Source organism: Fulmarus glacialis, unplaced genomic scaffold (assembly GCF_000690835.1).
Source record: "Fulmarus glacialis isolate BGI_N327 unplaced genomic scaffold, ASM69083v1 scaffold42293, whole genome shotgun sequence".
NCBI lineage: Eukaryota > Metazoa > Chordata > Aves > Procellariiformes > Procellariidae > Fulmarus > Fulmarus glacialis.
In genome coordinates, this window is record NW_009201754.1 from 425 (window position 1) to 19,522 (window position 19,098).

Consider the following 19,098-nt stretch of genomic DNA (forward strand, 5'->3'; position numbering starts at 1 on the left):
CTGCTAATTAATCTCACTGCAGTTCTCACAGAAAGAGACCCTGATAAGAACTTGCCAATTAACATAAGAAAAAAAACATGTCAGAGTCCTGTTGTGTTTTTCTGGCATCCACTCCCAGTCAGATGAATATCACTATTAAATACGGAGACAGATTAACTACTAAGTACGAAAGCCAGCAGGATGCGAGGCTGCTCCAAACTTGCCGAGACATTATTCATTCAGGAGCTTGCTGTTATTTGTATGCCCATTCACTCTTGTGCCTAACATTGCTTGCTACGGTTGTTGTGAGCAGGAGGAAGATGAAGCAGGGCAGCGCGGCAAGTGTCTGACTATCCCCGTAGGGAATTTCTCGCAGTGTCCCAGTGTTAATCAATATTAGCGGAAGGCTGAAAGGGGAGTTCAGGGTGGTCCCAGCTTTCACCTGTTTCATCAGGCGGGGCTGGACCTGGGGTCTGCGTGGAGCGCTGCCTGGCTAGGGAGCGCTCCCATGGTATGTAACAGGGAGCACACAAGATGGTGCTGGTGGTAGTGGGCAGCGGGGACACCCCTGGGCTCCTTTGCTTGTCTCACAAATTGTGCTTGTTAGCTATGGTGGGCAGCGCTGGTGTACAGCCCAAGTATTCACTTTGGTTCTTGCAGGGGAAGTTTGCAGCCCGTGCTGACTTCCCTGCTGCTGCGGCTAAGCAACTAATAGTTCCTGGCAAAGCTCATTTAAAACCACCTGGACATGTTACAGGACTGTGTAATCTCACCTGTATCTGTGGTGTAGATACATCCATGAAAATATAAGGCCAGATGCTCAGCTGGTGACGGTTACTCCAGTCCCTGATCTGCACCAGCTCTGTGAGACCAAGGTGAGTTACAGGGACTCCTCCAGCCGGGGGTGGGGGACAGGACATGGTGCTGTTGCCAGTTTGTTTTCATTACCTTGAATTTTCTGGAGCAGTGTTTCTGGCCCACAGGACCACGTGCCATGGGTGTTTCTGAAGAGATGAGCAGCACAGCAGTTGCTGCGGCCGGTGCGCGCTGGGTGACCAGAGAGGTGTCGCACAGTGGGACGCAGAACAAGCTCATGGAAAGTGCTGGTTTAAACCATACTGGTTGAATTTAATTTCTTTTCTTTTTTTTCTCTCTGTGGTTGCAGGTCAGAAGATTCTTCACCACAGAAGTGATGTCTTAGAAACTGTAGTCCTGATCAATCCCTCAGATGAAGCAGTTAGTACTGAGGTAAGTCAGAAATACTTCATTGGATGTGTCATAAAAGCTCCATTAAGTGGACAGGATGAAAGCAGTGAAAGAGATGTAGAGATGATTCTTGAATATCAGTCACTGCCTTCCAGCATAGTGACTGACAAACCCCAATACTGTCTTTCAGAGTCTTAGCAGATTAAGAGCAGGTCCTAACTGTGGATGAAAAGACATGTTCAGAGCAAATATCGTGAAAAACATCAGGCATCCCTTGATTCTCTCCCTGGTTTCCCAGACTCCTGATAAAACATCAGAGGCATAGGACAGAAACACACGTCTGATCCCAGCACTCCTTTTCTCATAATGCACCAAATTCCCTCTTGATGAAGGGGAGGCAGCTGTGGTGAAACTGCATCTGGCTTTCTTCTGCTCCTCCATTGTTTGGTAGCTCTGGATGCCTATTTTACACATGAAAAAAGTGCCTGAAGGTGCCCTGAGACAAATTTAGGTCTTTGAGAAGAATTACCAGCTATGCGATTGTGACTCTGTTCTTCAAAAAGCATGTGACATGATCAGTGGACTCTGGAGAGTGCCCCAGAAGAGGACTGCCAGTTCCTCATGAACTCACCAGAGTAGAGTCAAAGAACTGAGCGTGTAGCTCAAAGACAAAATTGACAAATTCAGCTAGTGAGACTGAAAGTTGAAAAAACAGGGATAATTGCATTGCTAGCCTGTGCTGGGAAGCACTGACATAGTACCATTTCTGTTGGGAAATGAAGCTGCTACAGCTTCACACTGTAGTACATAGTGAAAAACCTATTTCATTACCAACCTTAAGTGATATTAAACACAAACTGGAGGAAGGACTCTGAAACAAATTAAATTTCTGAAGTTGTAGAAGTTTAAATAAGTAAGTCACCTTAGTTAATGGCAGCTCATTCACTAAAAAACTATGCGTGAAAATCTCTCACAAGGCATTAGAGGTACTTGGTAAGGAGCAAGGGGATCAGCTGCATAGGAGCTCTTAATACACTCAGACATTCAGAGTCAAACGCTATATAAAGTGTGTGTGGGTGTGTGTGGAGGGGGTGAAGAGCTGAAGGAACTGCCAAAAGTAGGGAAATGCCATTTCTGTCACTGTTGCTCATCATACCTTTGATGGATGACCATGTGGAAGAACACGGTCTGAGGCCCATTAATGACTTCTGAACCCTGGCTTTACTCCTTTGGCTCTGGAAGATGTTTGGCTAGGTTACTGTTAATTTCCTCTTGCTAGACTGTGGGAGGCAATCTTTTCTTCGCTTTCATCTTGCCAAACTGGTCACAGCCAGAAGTTACAAGCTGAGATTTACCTTGCCTGACTAAGCAAGACTCTGACTGGACACAAGCCAGAAAAAGACAATAAGAAAGAGGCAGGAGAATTAAATCGGTGGTTGGAATAGACATGCTCTGCCCATTATGGCAAATAGAAAACTTAGTTTCATATATCAAGAGATTTCCAAGTTGCATCTGGGGAGACAGTGATATACCATGGAACTCTGACTTCACCAGAAGAGGAACTTGAATCTATCCATTCAGGGAAAACAAAGGAAAATGTTATTAAAAGAAATTCCTGCTAATCTGGCTGGTAATAGCCATACTGGTGATAGTCTGAGCATGGTTCTGCCCAAAGCTCCTGTCACGTTATGTCAAATGCCTCCCAGAAGAGAGAGGCCCAAAGGGAGAGAGACTGTAGTTGCCCAAAGAAAACAAGTTTCTGAAACCCCCGTGAGCACTTACTTCCTTCTTAAGAAGACCCCACTCCATTGCTCTAACACTCCTGCGACTGTACCGTAAATCTGGGAAACCACTGATCTGCTGACGCTCCTGCCTCTGTTCACACTCCATCTTTACCTCCATTTTGAGTGCGGCTGCATCTTGCTATTCATGTCCTTCAAACAATTTGGGGCTTCAACTAAGGGTAAAGCTGAACAGAATCATCACCTTGCAGTATTTCTTCTGAAATGGAATGGTCCTGAAATCAGGGGACGAATTTCTGGTAGTCCGTCAGGAAGCCTTGGTTATACCCAGACACAGAATTTATGTGTCTCTTGAAGGTCTTCCACGTGTATTATACATTGTGCTCTGTAATCTACAAGCATTTATTTGCTTTTTTTCTTGCCATAGTTTGCTAGCTCTGCAGAACATATTTCATCATCAATTAATAAAATAGGTTGAAGGGGAATTATGTGACAGTCACATATCAGTGATTCACAAGTCACAAAATAATTTTGCTGTTGGAAAACCTGGTGAGTTTACACATAAGTTGGCAGACTGCCCAGCACTGCTGCCAGCAATTAGAGAAAACATAGAAGAGGAAGCCAGTTCTTTTACGTTTTTAATACAGCTAAAATAGACAAGATTTGAGCAACACAGATCAGACAGCCAGCTGCACTTATCTATATTTTTGTCTGAAATAGAAATAGATACACTCGATCTGGCAAAGATATTGCTGAATTTATAATTATTTAGTGCAATTAATGACAGAGCAGCATTAGTCCTGCGTTTAATTAAAGGCACTTTCTGCTGCTCATCATCAGGGTCACTTATTTAATAAAATAACAATGAAAATGTGGTGGAGTTGGGATCTTCTTTCAGATACATACTCTTCAGTGCCTCTTTTCTACTTGTACTGAACACACGAGCAGAGATTCAGGTCGAGCCTTCCTGGCTCAGCCTCCCTGGCATGAGCAAGAATTATTTAGAACAATCAATATAAAAATTTGAAAGAATAGCTTGCTAGGAGAGCTGAGGTGATTATGTCATCTCCATGGAGATGGAGCTTGGATGCAATATCATGGGGAGTTGTTCCAGATGGACTCTGCTCATTTAGTTTAATATGTAGATAGCCTTGTTTCTGGAATCACTATTCTGGTTTAACTTAGTTCCTCCTTAAACAGAGGAATTAGTGCACTTGAAATTCATACCTCATCATAGGCTGAATTGATTTTTCAGTGTTGGACAAGACTTCTGAAGTGTTTGCAAAAATTTACTCAACAGTACAGAATCTTATACAGGATTTGTTTAGTTTTGTTCTTAAATTTAAGTTGAATTCAGCCAACAGAAGTATACTGAATATATGGATTTCTCATAGCATGCAAGTAAATCTCCCCCTGCGGGGGAAACAGGAATTACTAGTAGCTCTAGTGAGGGGCAAGTAAAGTAACAAGCACCTGCTTTAAAGTAGTTAAGAGTATTTCAAAATGCAGAAGAAGGTTATTTCTCAGTAACAAGCTCATTTGTGCCATCAGGCATCCACTTAATTTACTACTGTATATTGAAAAAGGTCTTGAGTTGGCACACTTTAAAAACTTAGAGTGTCCACAGTGACATCGTGAGATGTAAATGGTGCATGTGACTGCCTCCACGTGCTTGAAGTTCAAGTTTATGATTATGGTGAAGCAGAATCATCCCTTAACTTTCCAGATGATTCAGGTTACAACAGAATGACAGTCTAAATATGACACTTTTATGCGTGATTTGTGGCTGTTACTTTTCAATGATGTTTTTGCAGCTGAATGGCAAGTAATGCTGTACTCTGCAAAAAGAAGAGCAGACTTCCAAAAACTGAGTCTGACACATGCAGTTGTCCCTCATTAGCACATGGGACACAGTTTGCCAAGGCTGTCCTGTTACAGTATTAAAATTCACCAAGAGTTATACAAGGAGTATGTTTGTTCATTGAAAATATTATTTTTTCATTCAAATTTTGTTCTGTTCTGCTCCTTGCTGTTTTTTCCATGTCATTAGTTTGGTTTATTCATCAGACCTTCTCTCTAAGTGCTTCTTGTCCCTCCTTTTTTCCCTTTTGCACCTTTCTCGTTGTCTTTTGTAAACAGCACTATAACTTGATAATGTTTGAGTCTATAACTTGAGTCCTGGGAGACTCTGGTACAAAATATGTTTTAAATTAGGAGGGATAAACTGCATGTTCTCAGTGGAATGTAGAAACACATGGTAACTCCCATTATTGATGTATTTCTCTCCTTCACTCTAGGTGCGCTTAATGATCACAGACGCTGCAAGACACAAGCTCCTTGTGCTAACTGGACAGTGCTTTGAAAACACAGGAGAACTCATTCTTCAGTCAGGGTCCTTCTCCTTCCAGAACTTCATTGAGATCTTCACGGATCAAGAGGTGTGTTCAGAAAAGTGTCTTCCATACATTGTCATGTGATGGCAAAGGTTTTTAGAAGACTAAAAATGTCCCTCTGTGTTGTTAGAATTAGCATCGGCAGCCTGATTCTGATGCTCTTTACTCTTCATTATAGGGTTTCTTTCAAAACATTTATTAATTTACTTTAGATTTGATGTGAAATGCTTAACAAAAGAATTAAATTTTAATTTGGGGAATTAAATTGTAACTTCCAGAACCAGAAAATCAAGGTCAATCATTTTGACAATGGAAGGAGATAGTGCTGTGTTTAAAATATACAGGTTGTTTATCTAAGGTGCCCATACAAAGCAGTCAAACCGCACTTGACACCAGGTTCTTGCCTAGTGGCAGCTAAGTAGTAGGTGACATTAAATAAGACAGAGGCTGTCTGTTGGAATAGCTGTAGTTTTTTGCACCACCTACCTGCTTGGCTTCTTTATAGTAGTAGTTAAAATTTGGCCAGTGAAATCTGTAAATCCTGTGATTTTTACGTACCAATAAGATAAGTATGAAGTATAGCAGTATTTAATGCCATTTGTTTCATGAGTTGTTATTTTGCTGTCTTGCTTAATGTACTGTGTCTGAAAGCTCCCATAGGGCAGGAACCTAAAGTAAACAAGCTGTCACACTTAATTTGGCTGCTGTGTAAAGTATAATAAATAAACTATGTGGCTGCATCTCTAGGAATTTAGTTTCCAGAATTAATTAGGAGCGTGTCAGTGGAGTGAGATTTGAAAGTTCAGCACTGAAAAAGCAAAGTTTGCCTGAGCTCCAGCTTGACCTTATTGTATCAATTTGATCCTATTCTCAAAGCCTGTTTGTTCAGCATATGGTTGTAGGGTTGGGGAAAGAGCTGGGTTCCTGTTCTCTCAAACACGCGTGATGCCTAAAACTCACTGGCAGTTCGCAGAGTTACTTTTCTATGGAACTGCAAACCCAAGCTCCTTGAATCTCTGTCTAATTAGTGACACAGTTACTTTATCACTACATGCTAAACTGGGGGCAAATCCTACCATTACCATTAGGAAGCTAAATTGTCGGCTGGAAAGTGGAGGGGTGGTGGTTGGCCATGAGTTACAGCCTCCGAGTTGATTGCCGTAGTGGTGGGCGTACTCCCATGGGCTATGAGTAAGGCTCACTTGGCTCGTCTCTGCGGCTGGCGGCAGGCTCTCCCGCCAGCCGGCATGGCTTTTTGAAAGTGTTGGCTTCCAGCTTATTTTTTCTGAAGCCTTGGGCTTTCACTGCTTCCACAAGATTTCACAAAAGCAAAGAAAGATCGCATTTGCCATACTGCAGTCTGTGTGTGCAAAATTTTTTAAAGGGTCCCATTACCGGAAAATTTTTAGGTGGTCTACAAATTGGAAAAAAGGTTAGAAAAAAGGGCTAGATAAAAGTGGTTAGTGGTTTTCTAAGTGGTGATCAGAAGAAGGAATTCCTGTGCTGTCCTGACCCTGGTGGACTTGGCAGTGTTAGGTTTACTGTTGGACTCAATGATCGTAAGGGTCTTTCTTTTCCAACCTAAATGACTCTATGATTCTGTAAGCATGTAAAGTTTGATGAGTACTGTGTAGAGTTAGTGTTTCTGGCTTCTGCCCATTTTTACTTCACTGGACCAAACCTTAACTATGGTCAAGGAATGTGCTTACAAATAAGTAAATACCCTTTGGGGGATACTTTTCTGAAGTCTAATTCGGAAATCCATCTCTAGCCTGCAGAACTCCCTGCAGGCAATGCCTAGAAGTGGTGTTTGCTCCCAGAGTGACTTAGAATCCAGAGAAGAGAAGGAGCGGTTACATCTCTGTGTTATCAAATAGCGTAAGCAGTGGAACTGTCGATATCCTTGGTGTGACCGTTTGAAGTGCAAATCCATTGAGGCCTTTTTCTGGGGTATTCCTGAACTTGCTATTCCTAACAGATATGATCCATGTCTGGAATAATTTTTCTCCAACCTTTCATTGGCCTGCGCTACCAATGGCTTAACACTGTCTGCATTATTCATGCCAACTTTTAGAAGCAAAGAAAGTCAGAATTTAGGAGTATGAAGCAGAAATCCAAATATGGTATAATATAAACTGGAGAGGACTAACCCCAAACCTTGGCCCAGTATACTCATTAGTCCAGTGTATTACCATATGATTTTTTTATCTAGACAGAAAATTGGCCCTACGTGAGAAACAGTCTGTACTCAAGCTACCTCCCTACATGTGCAACAGACTTGGATTTATTCATCCAGAGGAAGTGATCTTTTGATCATTTTTGAAGATACTTTTGCCTCTCCCTAATAATGTGTTTTCAGCCCTGATCAGAGACACAGCATAAGGACTACACTTGAGATCCTAAATCCATTTCAGAGCTGTGGTCTGTGCTGCCCCTCTTTTCTTATTTCTGCAATAAACAACAGGAATGGTTCTCCTACTTTCCTTATCTTTCATCCTTTTCAGCTCTTTCTTCTTTTATTTTGTTTTGCTTTGTTTTTTCCTTTGCTCCTTTACAGACAAAGCCATGTCTGACATATGGGTGAGATTTATTTATACTCCTGTCAAATGGTTTGGATACTCAGGCTGACAAAGGAAGACTGAAAATATTTATTTTCTGCTTTATTTAGGTATTTTTTCTTTGGATAACAGTCACTGCATCTCAACACTGTTGAGTTTTATTTTTGGTAAATGCTGAAAATAAATTATGTAACACAAAAAACAGGAAGTGAGACATACACACAAGGAGGCCCAAAGAGATCTAATGCAAGCAAACATCATTAACTTTTTATATATTCATTTCTTCTGCTGATTCAGCTTGTGGCCCAAGACTTTCAAATTATTCAGCTGTAGCATAATCTATATCATCTTTATGAAAACTGTTCGTACAGCTTGAACTGATAATTGAGTGACTGCAAAGAATGTTGTGGTATTTTGCATGATGATGTGCTGGCATATTTTACACTGACATTTTATGTCTCAGTTAGTTTACATAATTTGGTGGTCTCTTTGTTAAGAGCAAATAGAACAGAAATGGGCTACATTTAACCTAATTGTCAGTAAAAAAAAAAGTCAGATGAAGGTACCTGTGAAACTGGGAGAAGGTATAAAATATGTCATACTTTTTCATGTTAGTTTGTCTACTAATCTGGGATGATAAAATACTGGGTTTTAGTTCAGACTGGAACAGAACAACAGCTCTTCATACTATGGCATAGAACTTCTTGTTTTCTGTGCCTTTATTCCAGCTGCTTTTTGGTTTTGGTACTAGCATGTTATCAAATACTGTCAAAATTAGTGGAGTTATTCTAAATTTCAACTTTTGTGGTCCATGAGTTTAAAATCAAAATAATGACAAGAGCATTTTTAACCCTAACACTTTTTTTCTGGCTCTTTCTTTAGCCCTATACCTCGTAGTCTCAGAAATACAAAACTTATAGCTGTTTGCATTTCTGAAGCAATAACTCATTTCTTAGTGTTCTGGAAAAATCTCCTGCAGTCAGTCGTGCTAATCTGGGAGCAGTGATGGCTTTTCAGGAGCCAGCCTGCAGAAAGAACTGCAATAACGATAGCGTGGTGGAATATATCCCATAAGAGAAGGCGTGAGGAAGGCGGCTGCCCCTGGGAGGATGCTGGCCTCCTCTGGGTTGCAGTTACTCTCTGCCTGTTAAGATGATGTGCTTTGACCCTGGATGGCTCCTCTGGACGGACTGGGGCAGCAGGGAGACTCATGAGCCAACGGTAGAGATAGTGGCAGCTCTGGCAGCGTTAGCCTCATAGTCCTCATACCCTCTCAATAGAAAAGCTTGTACCATTTTCCTATAAAGGGTGGAGGAGGGAAGGGGGAACCTTGGGGTACTGTCATCCTTTGGGACCAGGAATAAGGTCCTTCTTTGTATTTAAAAAAATACAGTAGGAAACTAATTGTGGTAACAGGTTCCTTTAGCTTCTAGGATGGGTACTTACTAGTGCAGAAGCCAATGAAAAAGGTTTTATCTATCTGATCAGGAAATACTATGTTCTGACATTAAGTGTCATTAAAAAATGAATTTACATGCATCTTCTTGTGGTTTTGTTTTACAACCCTAGATTGGTGAATTATTGAGCACCACACACCCTGCCAACAAAGCCAGCCTAACTCTTTTCTGCCCTGAGGAAGGGGACTGGAAAAATTCCAACCTTGACAGACACAACCTGCAAGACTTTATTAACATTAAACTCAACTCAGCTTCCATATTGCCTGAAATGGAAGGACTCTCTGAATTCACAGAGTATCTGTCAGAATCAGTAGAAGTGCCATCACCTTTTGACATTTTGGAACCTCCAACCTCAGGAGGCTTCTTGAAACTCTCCAAACCCTGCTGTTACATTTTCCCGGGGGGAAGAGGGGACTCTGCATTGTTTGCAGTGAATGGATTCAATATGCTTATCAATGGAGGATCCGAAAGAAAATCTTGCTTTTGGAAACTTATCCGGCACTTGGACAGGGTAGACTCCATCCTCCTCACTCACATCGGAGATGACAACCTGCCAGGAATCAATAGCATGCTTCAGCGAAAGATAGCCGAACTAGAAGAGGAACAGTCCCAAGGGTCTACTACCAACAGTGACTGGATGAAAAATTTGATCTCACCTGATTTAGGAGTTGTATTCCTTAATGTACCTGAGAACCTGAAGAACCTGGATCCTAACTTTAGAGTAAAAAGGAGCGTAGAAGAAGCTTGTTTTACTCTCCAGTATTTAAACAAATTGTCTATGAAACCAGAACCTCTTTTCAGAAATGTGGGAAATACCATTGACCCCATCATTTTATTTCAGAAAATGGGAGTTGGCAAACTTGAGATGTATGTGCTTAATCCTGTCAAAAACAGCAAAGAAATGCAATATTTTATGCAGCAGTGGAGTGGTACTAACAAAGATAAAGCTGAATTCCTGCTACCAAATGGCCAAGAACTAGACATTCCATTATCCTACTTCACTTCTGTCTCGTCCCTGATTGTGTGGCATCCAGCTAATCCTGCAGAAAAGATAATCCGAGTTCTGTTTCCTGGAAACAGCACCCAATATAATATTCTGGAAGGACTAGAAAAACTCAAACACTTAGACTTCCTTAAACAACCAATGGTTACACAAAAAGACCTAACAGGGAACATTGCTAGTCCGGCTGTGAAACAAGCAAAGTTGAAACAACGAACAGACAGCAAGGAGAGTCTCAAGCCCGCTGCAAGGACACCACCAAGCAAGCCTGTCAGAAAAGAATCTAAAGAAGAAACACCGGAGCCTGCAAAGCCTAGTCCAGCACAGGAAAAGCCTCAGAAGTTGGAAAGCAAAGAAAAAGTTCCAGTTAAAAAAGAGAAACCAGCAAAGATGGAGACCAAACCTACAGTGGCGGAAAAAGACATAACAAGTAAAGAAGAACAATTAGTAAAATCTGAAACTCCTGAAAAACAAACTACAGATGTAAAACCAAAAGTGTCAAAGGAGAAGCCAGTGAAAAAGGAAGTCAAAGCAAAACCTGAAGAAAAGAAAGAAGAAAAAGAAAAACCAAAGAAAGAGGTTTCTAAAAAAGAGGAGAAAACACCCATCAAAAAAGAGGAAAAACCCAAAAAAGAAGAGATCAAGAAAGATGTTAAAAAAGAGGTGAAAAAGGAAGAGAAGAAGGAAACTAAGAAGGAAGTAAAGAAAGAAGCTCCACCAAAGGAAGCTAAAAAAGAAGCTAAAAAAGAAGAGAAGAAGGAAATTAAGAAGGAAGAAAAAGAAGCCAAAAAGGACATCAAAAAGGTTCCTAAAGAAACAAAGAAGACAGCTGCTCCTTTGACTGAAGCCAAAAAGCCAGCAGCAAAGCCTAAACCACAAAAGAAGGAAGAACCTGCTAAAAAAGAAGCAGTACCTGCTGGAAAGCCAAAGGAAAAAGGAAAAGTTAAGACTGTGAAGAAGGAGGTCAAAGTCAGTGGAGCACAAGCTGCTCTTGCAGCAGTTGGAGTCGCTGCCACAACAGTAGCAGCTGTAGCAGCTGCAGAAATTACAGCCAGTGGAAAGGAACTTGAAGCAGAGAGATCCCTTATGTCTTCACCAGAGGATTTAACAAAGGATTTTGAGGAATTAAAAGCTGAAGAAGTAGAAACAAAAAAAGAAACAAAACCTCAAGTTGCACTTATAGAAGATGAACTGAAACTCACTGGCACAGTACAAAAAGAGGCCTTTGAAGTACAGAAAGAAAAATTAGATAATGAAGGACCTGCTGAGTCCTCTGATGAAGGCATAACTACCACAGAGGTTGAGGGTGAGTGTGAACAGACACCTGAAGAATTGGAACCTGTGGAAAAGCACAGGGTTGATGACAATGAAAAGTTTGAAGATGAGGGAACTGGCTTGGAGGAATCATCTGAAGCAGGAGATTATGAGGAAAAGGCAGAGACAGAAGAAGCTGAAGAACGAGGTGAAGATGAAGAAGAAAAGACACCACTGGACACCACAAAACCATATATGGAGGAACCAAGAAAAATTGAAGAGACCTCAGAAGAAATGATGGCTGAAGCAGATGCTAACATTAAAGATGAAAAGTATATTGAAAAGGCAGATTATGAGGCATCAGATGAACGGGCTGAGGAAGACAGGGAAGAAGCAATAGAAAAAGCAGAAACTGAAGAGACTGAAGAAGATGAGGAAGACAAAGCAGAAGACATCAGAGATGAAGAGGAAACTGAAAAAATAGAAGCTGAAGAAGATTATGTGATGGCTGTGGTAGACAAAGCTGCAGAAGCTGGTGAAGTTGAAGATAAATATGGCCTACTCATAATTACACCAACAAAACGCTCAGAGCCTCAGTCTCCAGCAGTTGAACCAGCATCTTCTATCCATGATGAGACATTACCTGGTGGTTCAGAAAGTGAAGCCACTGTTTCTGATGAAGAAAATAGAGAAGATCAACCTGAGGAATTCACTGCTACTTCAGGTTACACACAGTCTACCATCGAAATATCCAGTGAACCAACTCCAATGGATGAAATGTCAACACCCCGGGATGTCATGAGTGATGAAACTAACAATGAGGAAAGCGAGTCACCCTCTCAGGAGTATGTGAACATTACCAAGTATGAGACATCACTGTACTCTCAAGAGTTTGGCAGACCTAAAATTTCTCCATTTCCGGATGCTTTTAATGGATTATCTGAAGGATCCAAAACAGAGGCCACAGAAGGTAAAGACTATAATGCCTCAGCTTCCACCATCTCACCACCCTCTTCATTAGAGGAAGACAAATTTTGCAAATCTGCATTCCAAGATGTATACCAGCAAAAAGAAAGTGAAATCCAAGGCACTGCCAAATTAGAAATCAAAGAACCCTGTCAAGAAGATGTTGGTGGAAAACATAGTCCCACCAAGAGTCCAGCTGACAGTTTGTCCCCTCCATCACCTGTTGCCAAAACACCACTGAGTGAACGTAGTGTGAACTTTTCACTCACTCCCAATGAGATCAAGGTCTCGTCTGAGCCTGTCCCCATTGCTACATTGCCTAACGTACATCAAGAAGTTGCTGAAGAACACTGTGCAAGCCCTGAAGATAAAACGTTAGAAGTAGCATCTCCCTCACAGTCTGCTGCTGGTAGTGCTGGCCACACACCTTATTATCAGTCTCCCACTGATGAAAAGTCCAGTCAACTTCCCTCTGAAACCAGTGAAAAGTCAACAGAAGCTCCTGTTAGCTTTGAATTCAGTGAAGTCAAAGATGAGTCTGCAAAACCCAGAATAAGCCCTATGGATGAGCCTGTGCCAGATTCAGAATCTCCTATTGAAAAGGTTCTCTCACCTCTACGGAGTCCACCACTGATAGGTTCAGAGGCCACTTATGATACATTTTTGAGTGCTGATTTAAAGTCTCCCACCAGAGGTTTCGGAAGTCCTTCTGAAGGGAAACCTGAAAAAGAAAAATCACCTGTTCAGATCAGCCCAGCTTCTGAAGCCAGCTCTGTGGGCATTTTCCAAGAAAAACAAGATGAAAAAAGCATTGAGTTTATGGCAATTAAGGAAGGCTTCAGCCTAGAAAGGAAAATGGAGGATACAGAACCCAGCAGCTCCCAGTCTTCACTGGTTTTGGATGAGCGGAAGTTAGCAGGTGACCTCTCACCTACTCAAATAGATATCAGTCAGTTTGGTTCTTTAAAAGAAGATACCAAAATGTCAATTTCTGAAGGCACTGTTTCTGACAAGTCTGCAACTCCTGTTGATGAGGTGGTAGCAGAAGACACCTATTCCCATATAGAAGGAGTAGCTTCTGTCTCTACAGCATCTGTTGCTACTAGTTCATTTCCAGAACCAACTACTGATGATGTATCTCCTTCTTTGCATGCTGAAGTTGGATCTCCCCACTCTACCGAAGTTGATGATTCCCTTTCAGTGTCAGTTGTACAAACACCAACAACTTTTCAGGAAACAGAAATGTCTCCATCTAAGGAAGAGTGCCCAAGGCCTATGTCAATTTCTCCACCAGATTTCTCACCTAAAACTGCAAAATCAAGAACACCGGTGCATGATCACAGATCTCCTGAGCAATCAACTATGTCAGTAGAATTTGGTCAGGAGTCCCCTGAGCAGTCTTTAGCAATGGACTTTAGTAGGCAATCTCCAGAATATCCTACTGTAGGCACTAGTATACACCATATATCTGAAAATGGACCAACAGAAGTAGATTATAGCCCTTCAGATATACAGGAGCCCACTTTTGCACGGAAGATTTCCCCTGTGGAGCAGTCATCTTACTCTCAGGAGAAAGATATTTCAGAAATTATTTCAGTTTCTCAAATTGAAGCTTCATCCTCAACTTCTTCAGCTCATACACCTTCCCAGGTAACTTCACCACTGCCAGAGGAAACTTTTTCAGGTGCTGTTCCACCCAGAGATATGTCGCTACATTCTTCTTTTACCTCAGAAAAGGTGCAGAGCCTAGGAGAAAAGCTGTCACCAAAGTCTGACCTATCTCCATTAACTCCAAGGGAATCTTCTCCTCTGTACTCTCCTAGTTTTCCAGATTCACCTCCTGCCATCACAGAAGCGGTGTCAGCTAGTCACACATCTTCTTTGTCACTGCAAGTGTCCTCTGTCAAAGCATTTGGTTACCAGGAACCCCTAACAAAGCACAGTCCAGAACCTTCACTCAGCCCAGAAAAAGAAGATTCAGAGAAAAGCAGCAGGTCACCAGAAGAACTTAGTTATTCTTATGAGGCCACAGAGAAAACTACTAGGTCACCAGAGGATATTAGCTACTCCTATGAGGCAGTTGGAAAATGTACTAGATCACCTCAGGCCACAGATTATTCCTATGAGACAACTGGGAAAACCACTAGGTCACCTGAGGCCACAGATTATTCCTATGAGATAATTGCGAAAAATATGAGGTCATCTGAGGTCACAGATTATTCTTATGAGATGACAGGGAAAACCACCAGGTCACCAGGGGCCATGGATTATTCCTACGAGACAACAGGGAAAACCACTAGGTCACCTGGGGACACAGTTTATTCCTATGAGACAATAGGGAAAACCACCAAATCACCTGAGGCCTCAGAATATTCCTATGAGACAATTGGGAAAACCACCAAATCACCTGAGGCCACAGATTATTCCTATGACACAATTGGGAAACCTACCAGATCACCCGATACTATGGATTACTCCTATGAGACAACAGGGAAAACCACCAAGTCCCCAGAAGCCATTAGCTACGCCTATGAGACAACTGGGAGAACCACCAGGTCACCAGAGGCCATGTCTTACTCCTATGAGACCACTGGGAAAGCCTCCAGTTCACCTGAAGCCACAGATTACTCATTTGAGACAACTGGGAGACCCACCAGGTCACATGAAACTACTAGCTATTCCTATGAAGCAAGTGCACATTTCAGTCCAGGAAAATCATTAGCAGAATCCCGTCAAGATGTTGACTTATGCCTTGTGTCCTCTTGCGAATATAAACATCCCAAAACTGAACTTTCACCCTCATTTATCAACCCAAACCCCCTTGAGTGGTTTGCAAGTGAAGAACAGTCTCAAGATCCAGAGAAGCCACTAACTCAATCCGGGGGAGCTCAGCCACCTTCTGGGGGAAAGCAGCAAGGGCGGCAGTGTGATGAAACCCCTCCCACATCCGTGAGCGAGTCTGCCCCATCTCAGACTGATTCGGATGTTCCTCCAGAGACTGAGGAATGTCCTTCCATCACTGCAGATGCTAACATTGACTCGGAAGACGAGTCGGAAACCATTCCGACGGACAAGACAATTACGTACAAACACATTGACCCGCCGCCTGTCCCGATGCAGGATCGCAGCCCTTCCCCTAGGCATCCTGATGTTTCCATGGTTGATCCAGAGGCTCTGCCTGTTGATCAGAATTTAGGTAAACCTTTGAAGAAGGACCTCAAAGAAAAGACAAAGACAAAAAAGCAGGGTACTAAGACCAAGTCGTCTTCTCCTGTTAAAAAAAGTGATGGTAAATCAAAACAAGTGGCTTCACCAAAGCCAGCTATAAAAGAATCTTTAGACAAAATTTCCAAAACAGCTTCTCCAAAAAAGAAGGAGTCTGTGGAGAAGGCAACCAAAAATATCTCTAATCCAGAAGTAAAGTCTCGAGTGGAAGAGAAAGATAAGGACACCAAGAATGCAGCAAATACAACAACATCCAAGTCACCAAAGACTGCAACCACAGGTAAAGACAGATAGCAGTTCCCTAGTGTTAAGATTTTCTTAGTTGTTGCAGTGAAGTTAGTTTGCCTTTGTATCAGCTGAGAATGTGGTTTGTAACAAATCCCCAAAGAAAGTCCAGGTTTTAAATATAAATCCGCTGTGTAAAGGCCACATTTAAATGCGTGAAATTCACTAATTTCACTTTTGTAATCGGAGAGACTTGATGTGTCAGTTTGCTCAGAGAGTACATAAAATATAAAGAACTTAATACTAGCTGTCTAAACTGTTAGCCAACTAATGGAATTAAAAATACCACTTTTGTAGGTGAAGTGAAATCAGTAGCAAAGTGAACCACTTTATTCATTGTAAGAAACAAGTAGGCACAATTCTCTTAACATAAATGAATGCAATTTAATATTGTGGAAAGCAAAGGTACTGCCAGCCATTGAATACTCTTATTACTTTGCTGGATTAATTTTAAATTTTAGTTTTAAAAAATTATAACAGTACTAAGAGCACTTTCAGTGAACTAAGCATGTACATCACATAATCAGGTTAAAGTCTGATGCCATCAGTGATGACTAAGCATACAGAAAGTTAATCTAATTTTGAATGACTGTTGTGTATTCTAAGTAGTAATAAAATATGAATTAGATTACTGAAGGAGGCATTGTGCTAATCTGTTGTTTCCGGCAGATCTTGTTAGAGAGCGTTTGGGGGATACTTTGATTTTGCTGTTGTGAGGACTGATGTTCTGTTGAAAGCTTTTTTACAAGGAGCAGGTCTAGGATTCAGTACAAACCAACCAGCACTCAACTGTCTGTAGCTTCCCCATTTTAAGTGGTCCACTGTTCCTTTCTTACACCATTGTTTGCATGTCTCTGTTAATAAGTGCATTTCAAAGCAGCAGAATAGTTCATCACACTGTACATTTCTCCAGCACTTTAGCTCTGGATGAGATTCTTCTTCCTTAAAGCATACTTCTCAGGTATACGCTACAGCAGAAGACAAGGGTCTATTTGATAATGACATTTAAGTGTAAAATATAATGTCTGATATTTTATCCAGTGTTGGTATCCACAATTCAGAAAGATCTATCACAGATTTTTTTATGATAAAAGATGATAAAAGATTTTGTAACATAACCAATAGTAAAAACTCTCTAATTCAGGAAATCTTATCATATCATTATGCTTATTTGGCATATTGCCCTATGATGAACGGCAGGACACACTAGACAGCTGTAATGGACTTTGCTGGCCTTACAGTATGTGACGCTAAATAGAGTGTGTTGCTCAGATAATTGTTTACCAAGCTTCATCCTCTGTAACAACATGAGAAGGCTAATAGGACATAAATGGTGATCATCTGGATAAAATTACTGGTTGAATCCTGATTTTCAGTTCACAACATGATCCAGTGCATAGCAAAAGCCGCTTTTTTTGGGTACTATTTTTAATGTGAGTGTTTAAACCTTGAACTTCCTTTTGACTGAAGCTCTTCTTAGAACAAGTACTATACTATGTACAGCAGCAAAACCATGCTTCCCGCTACTTTTTGTGATAAGTGGCTAATTTGTGTGTGCAAATAAGGATCCAGCAGGCAAACAAACACTCGTTCTCAGTTCCCTGAAGTAATTCTCTGTCCTCCCAAGTTCCTCTTTGACCTCTTTCCGCTCACCTCCCTGATGTAGTTGCTTCCTGATGTACCTGTAAGGCAGTCTGAGCATATCAATAGCTACCATGCCTTGCTATGTGCTGATACGCCAAATCTCAGGACTGCTTCAAATCTGCATGGCTCCCTCTGTGAGCCTAGGTTTTATAATCGTGCATACCTGAGACTTTAGAAAAGCTGTACTTCTTAACCTGGAAAATAATACCACCATTTATTGAATGGTAATTCAGTAATCACAGCCCTGCATAGTAATTGTTAGATAACAGTAGTATATTACCGGAAAGGTTCAGTCAATTTTTGGTTATGTGGTAGTGAGTTTTTATTGTATTATATGGTTACAGTTATTCAGGTTTTTCTTCCCATTACAACTGTAATTGGGATACAAGAAAGCTGGAACATGTCATTAGATGTAGGAGGGTAATGCCATAATTGGACGCATCTCACCTCAGCAGTTATAATAGTAACTAATAAATGCATGTTTTTAACCAGCCTGTGATATATTCTTTTGTTGTTTGATTTCCAAAGGACCCGGGAATCCTAAGGTGGCAAAATCTACAGCAGTTCCTCCTGGACCGCCGGTGTACTTGGATCTGGTGTACATTCCCAACCACAGCAATAGCAAGAACGTCGATGTTGAGTTTTTCAAGAGGGTGCGGTCATCCTACTACGTGGTGAGCGGGAATGATTCTGCAGCCGAGGAGCCGAGCAGGGCTGTTCTGGACTCCCTGCTGGAAGGCAAGGCACAGTGGGAGAGTAACATGCAGGTAGGCTCTTCACTAGTATCTCTACCTGGAAATTTAACCTTCTCTGGGAAGCAGTTATGGCAAGCTAGAGTGCCTCTGGAGTGGATGGTGGCTGCTGGGGAATGGGGTCCCCAGGCTGGGCACCTTGTTTCACTGATGATGTGAGAGGACACCAATGGAAGCACAGAGGTGCACCGCACTCAGCTGCTCCCCCATTTCTGGCCCTTCTGACCTGTTCCTGGTGAATAAAACAGTTGGGAGCTGGTTTACAGGGCCATTTGGCTGTTTCATCTTGTTACTGTGCAATATATGATCCAAGTTTGGAAACGTTGCAGTTTATAAGTAGGAAAGAAAAGTGAATGTTTCATAGTTTATATGGTAATCACATACACTTGGAAACTTCACGTGCCTTTCCGTCATAATCAGTAAGTAAACAAAATATTTGGCTGTAATCTGAAGACCTATCAGCGCAGACTGCAGACTACTACTTCTCTGGAAAGCTGCATCTCAGTACCTTACAAAACCAAGGTTTTCTTTTGATAAACTACTTCTTTGCAGTCATTTTACCTTACCTACATGTTTATTTATTTCCTTTTATCCATCCATTTTTTCAAGTATTTATTGCATAAAGATCCACTCTTTC

General features: G+C 41.5%; 1 protein-coding gene across 1 annotated transcript in view; it reads left to right on the top strand.

Annotated features, from left to right (window-relative positions):
* Positions 1 to 1,132: 1,132 nt before the first annotated feature.
* The window catches only part of MAP1B (microtubule-associated protein 1B), an 18,756-nt gene continuing 790 nt past the window's right edge, over positions 1,133 to 19,098 (top strand). The window contains exons 1-5 of the mRNA XM_009574053.1: positions 1,133 to 1,227; positions 5,225 to 5,365; positions 9,448 to 14,600; positions 14,703 to 16,060; positions 18,238 to 18,476. Of these exons, the coding sequence (XP_009572348.1) occupies positions 5,234 to 5,365; positions 9,448 to 14,600; positions 14,703 to 16,060; positions 18,238 to 18,476 (6,882 nt within the window). The 5' untranslated portion in view covers positions 1,133 to 1,227; positions 5,225 to 5,233. The remainder of the gene's footprint in view (positions 1,228 to 5,224; positions 5,366 to 9,447; positions 14,601 to 14,702; positions 16,061 to 18,237; positions 18,477 to 19,098) is intronic.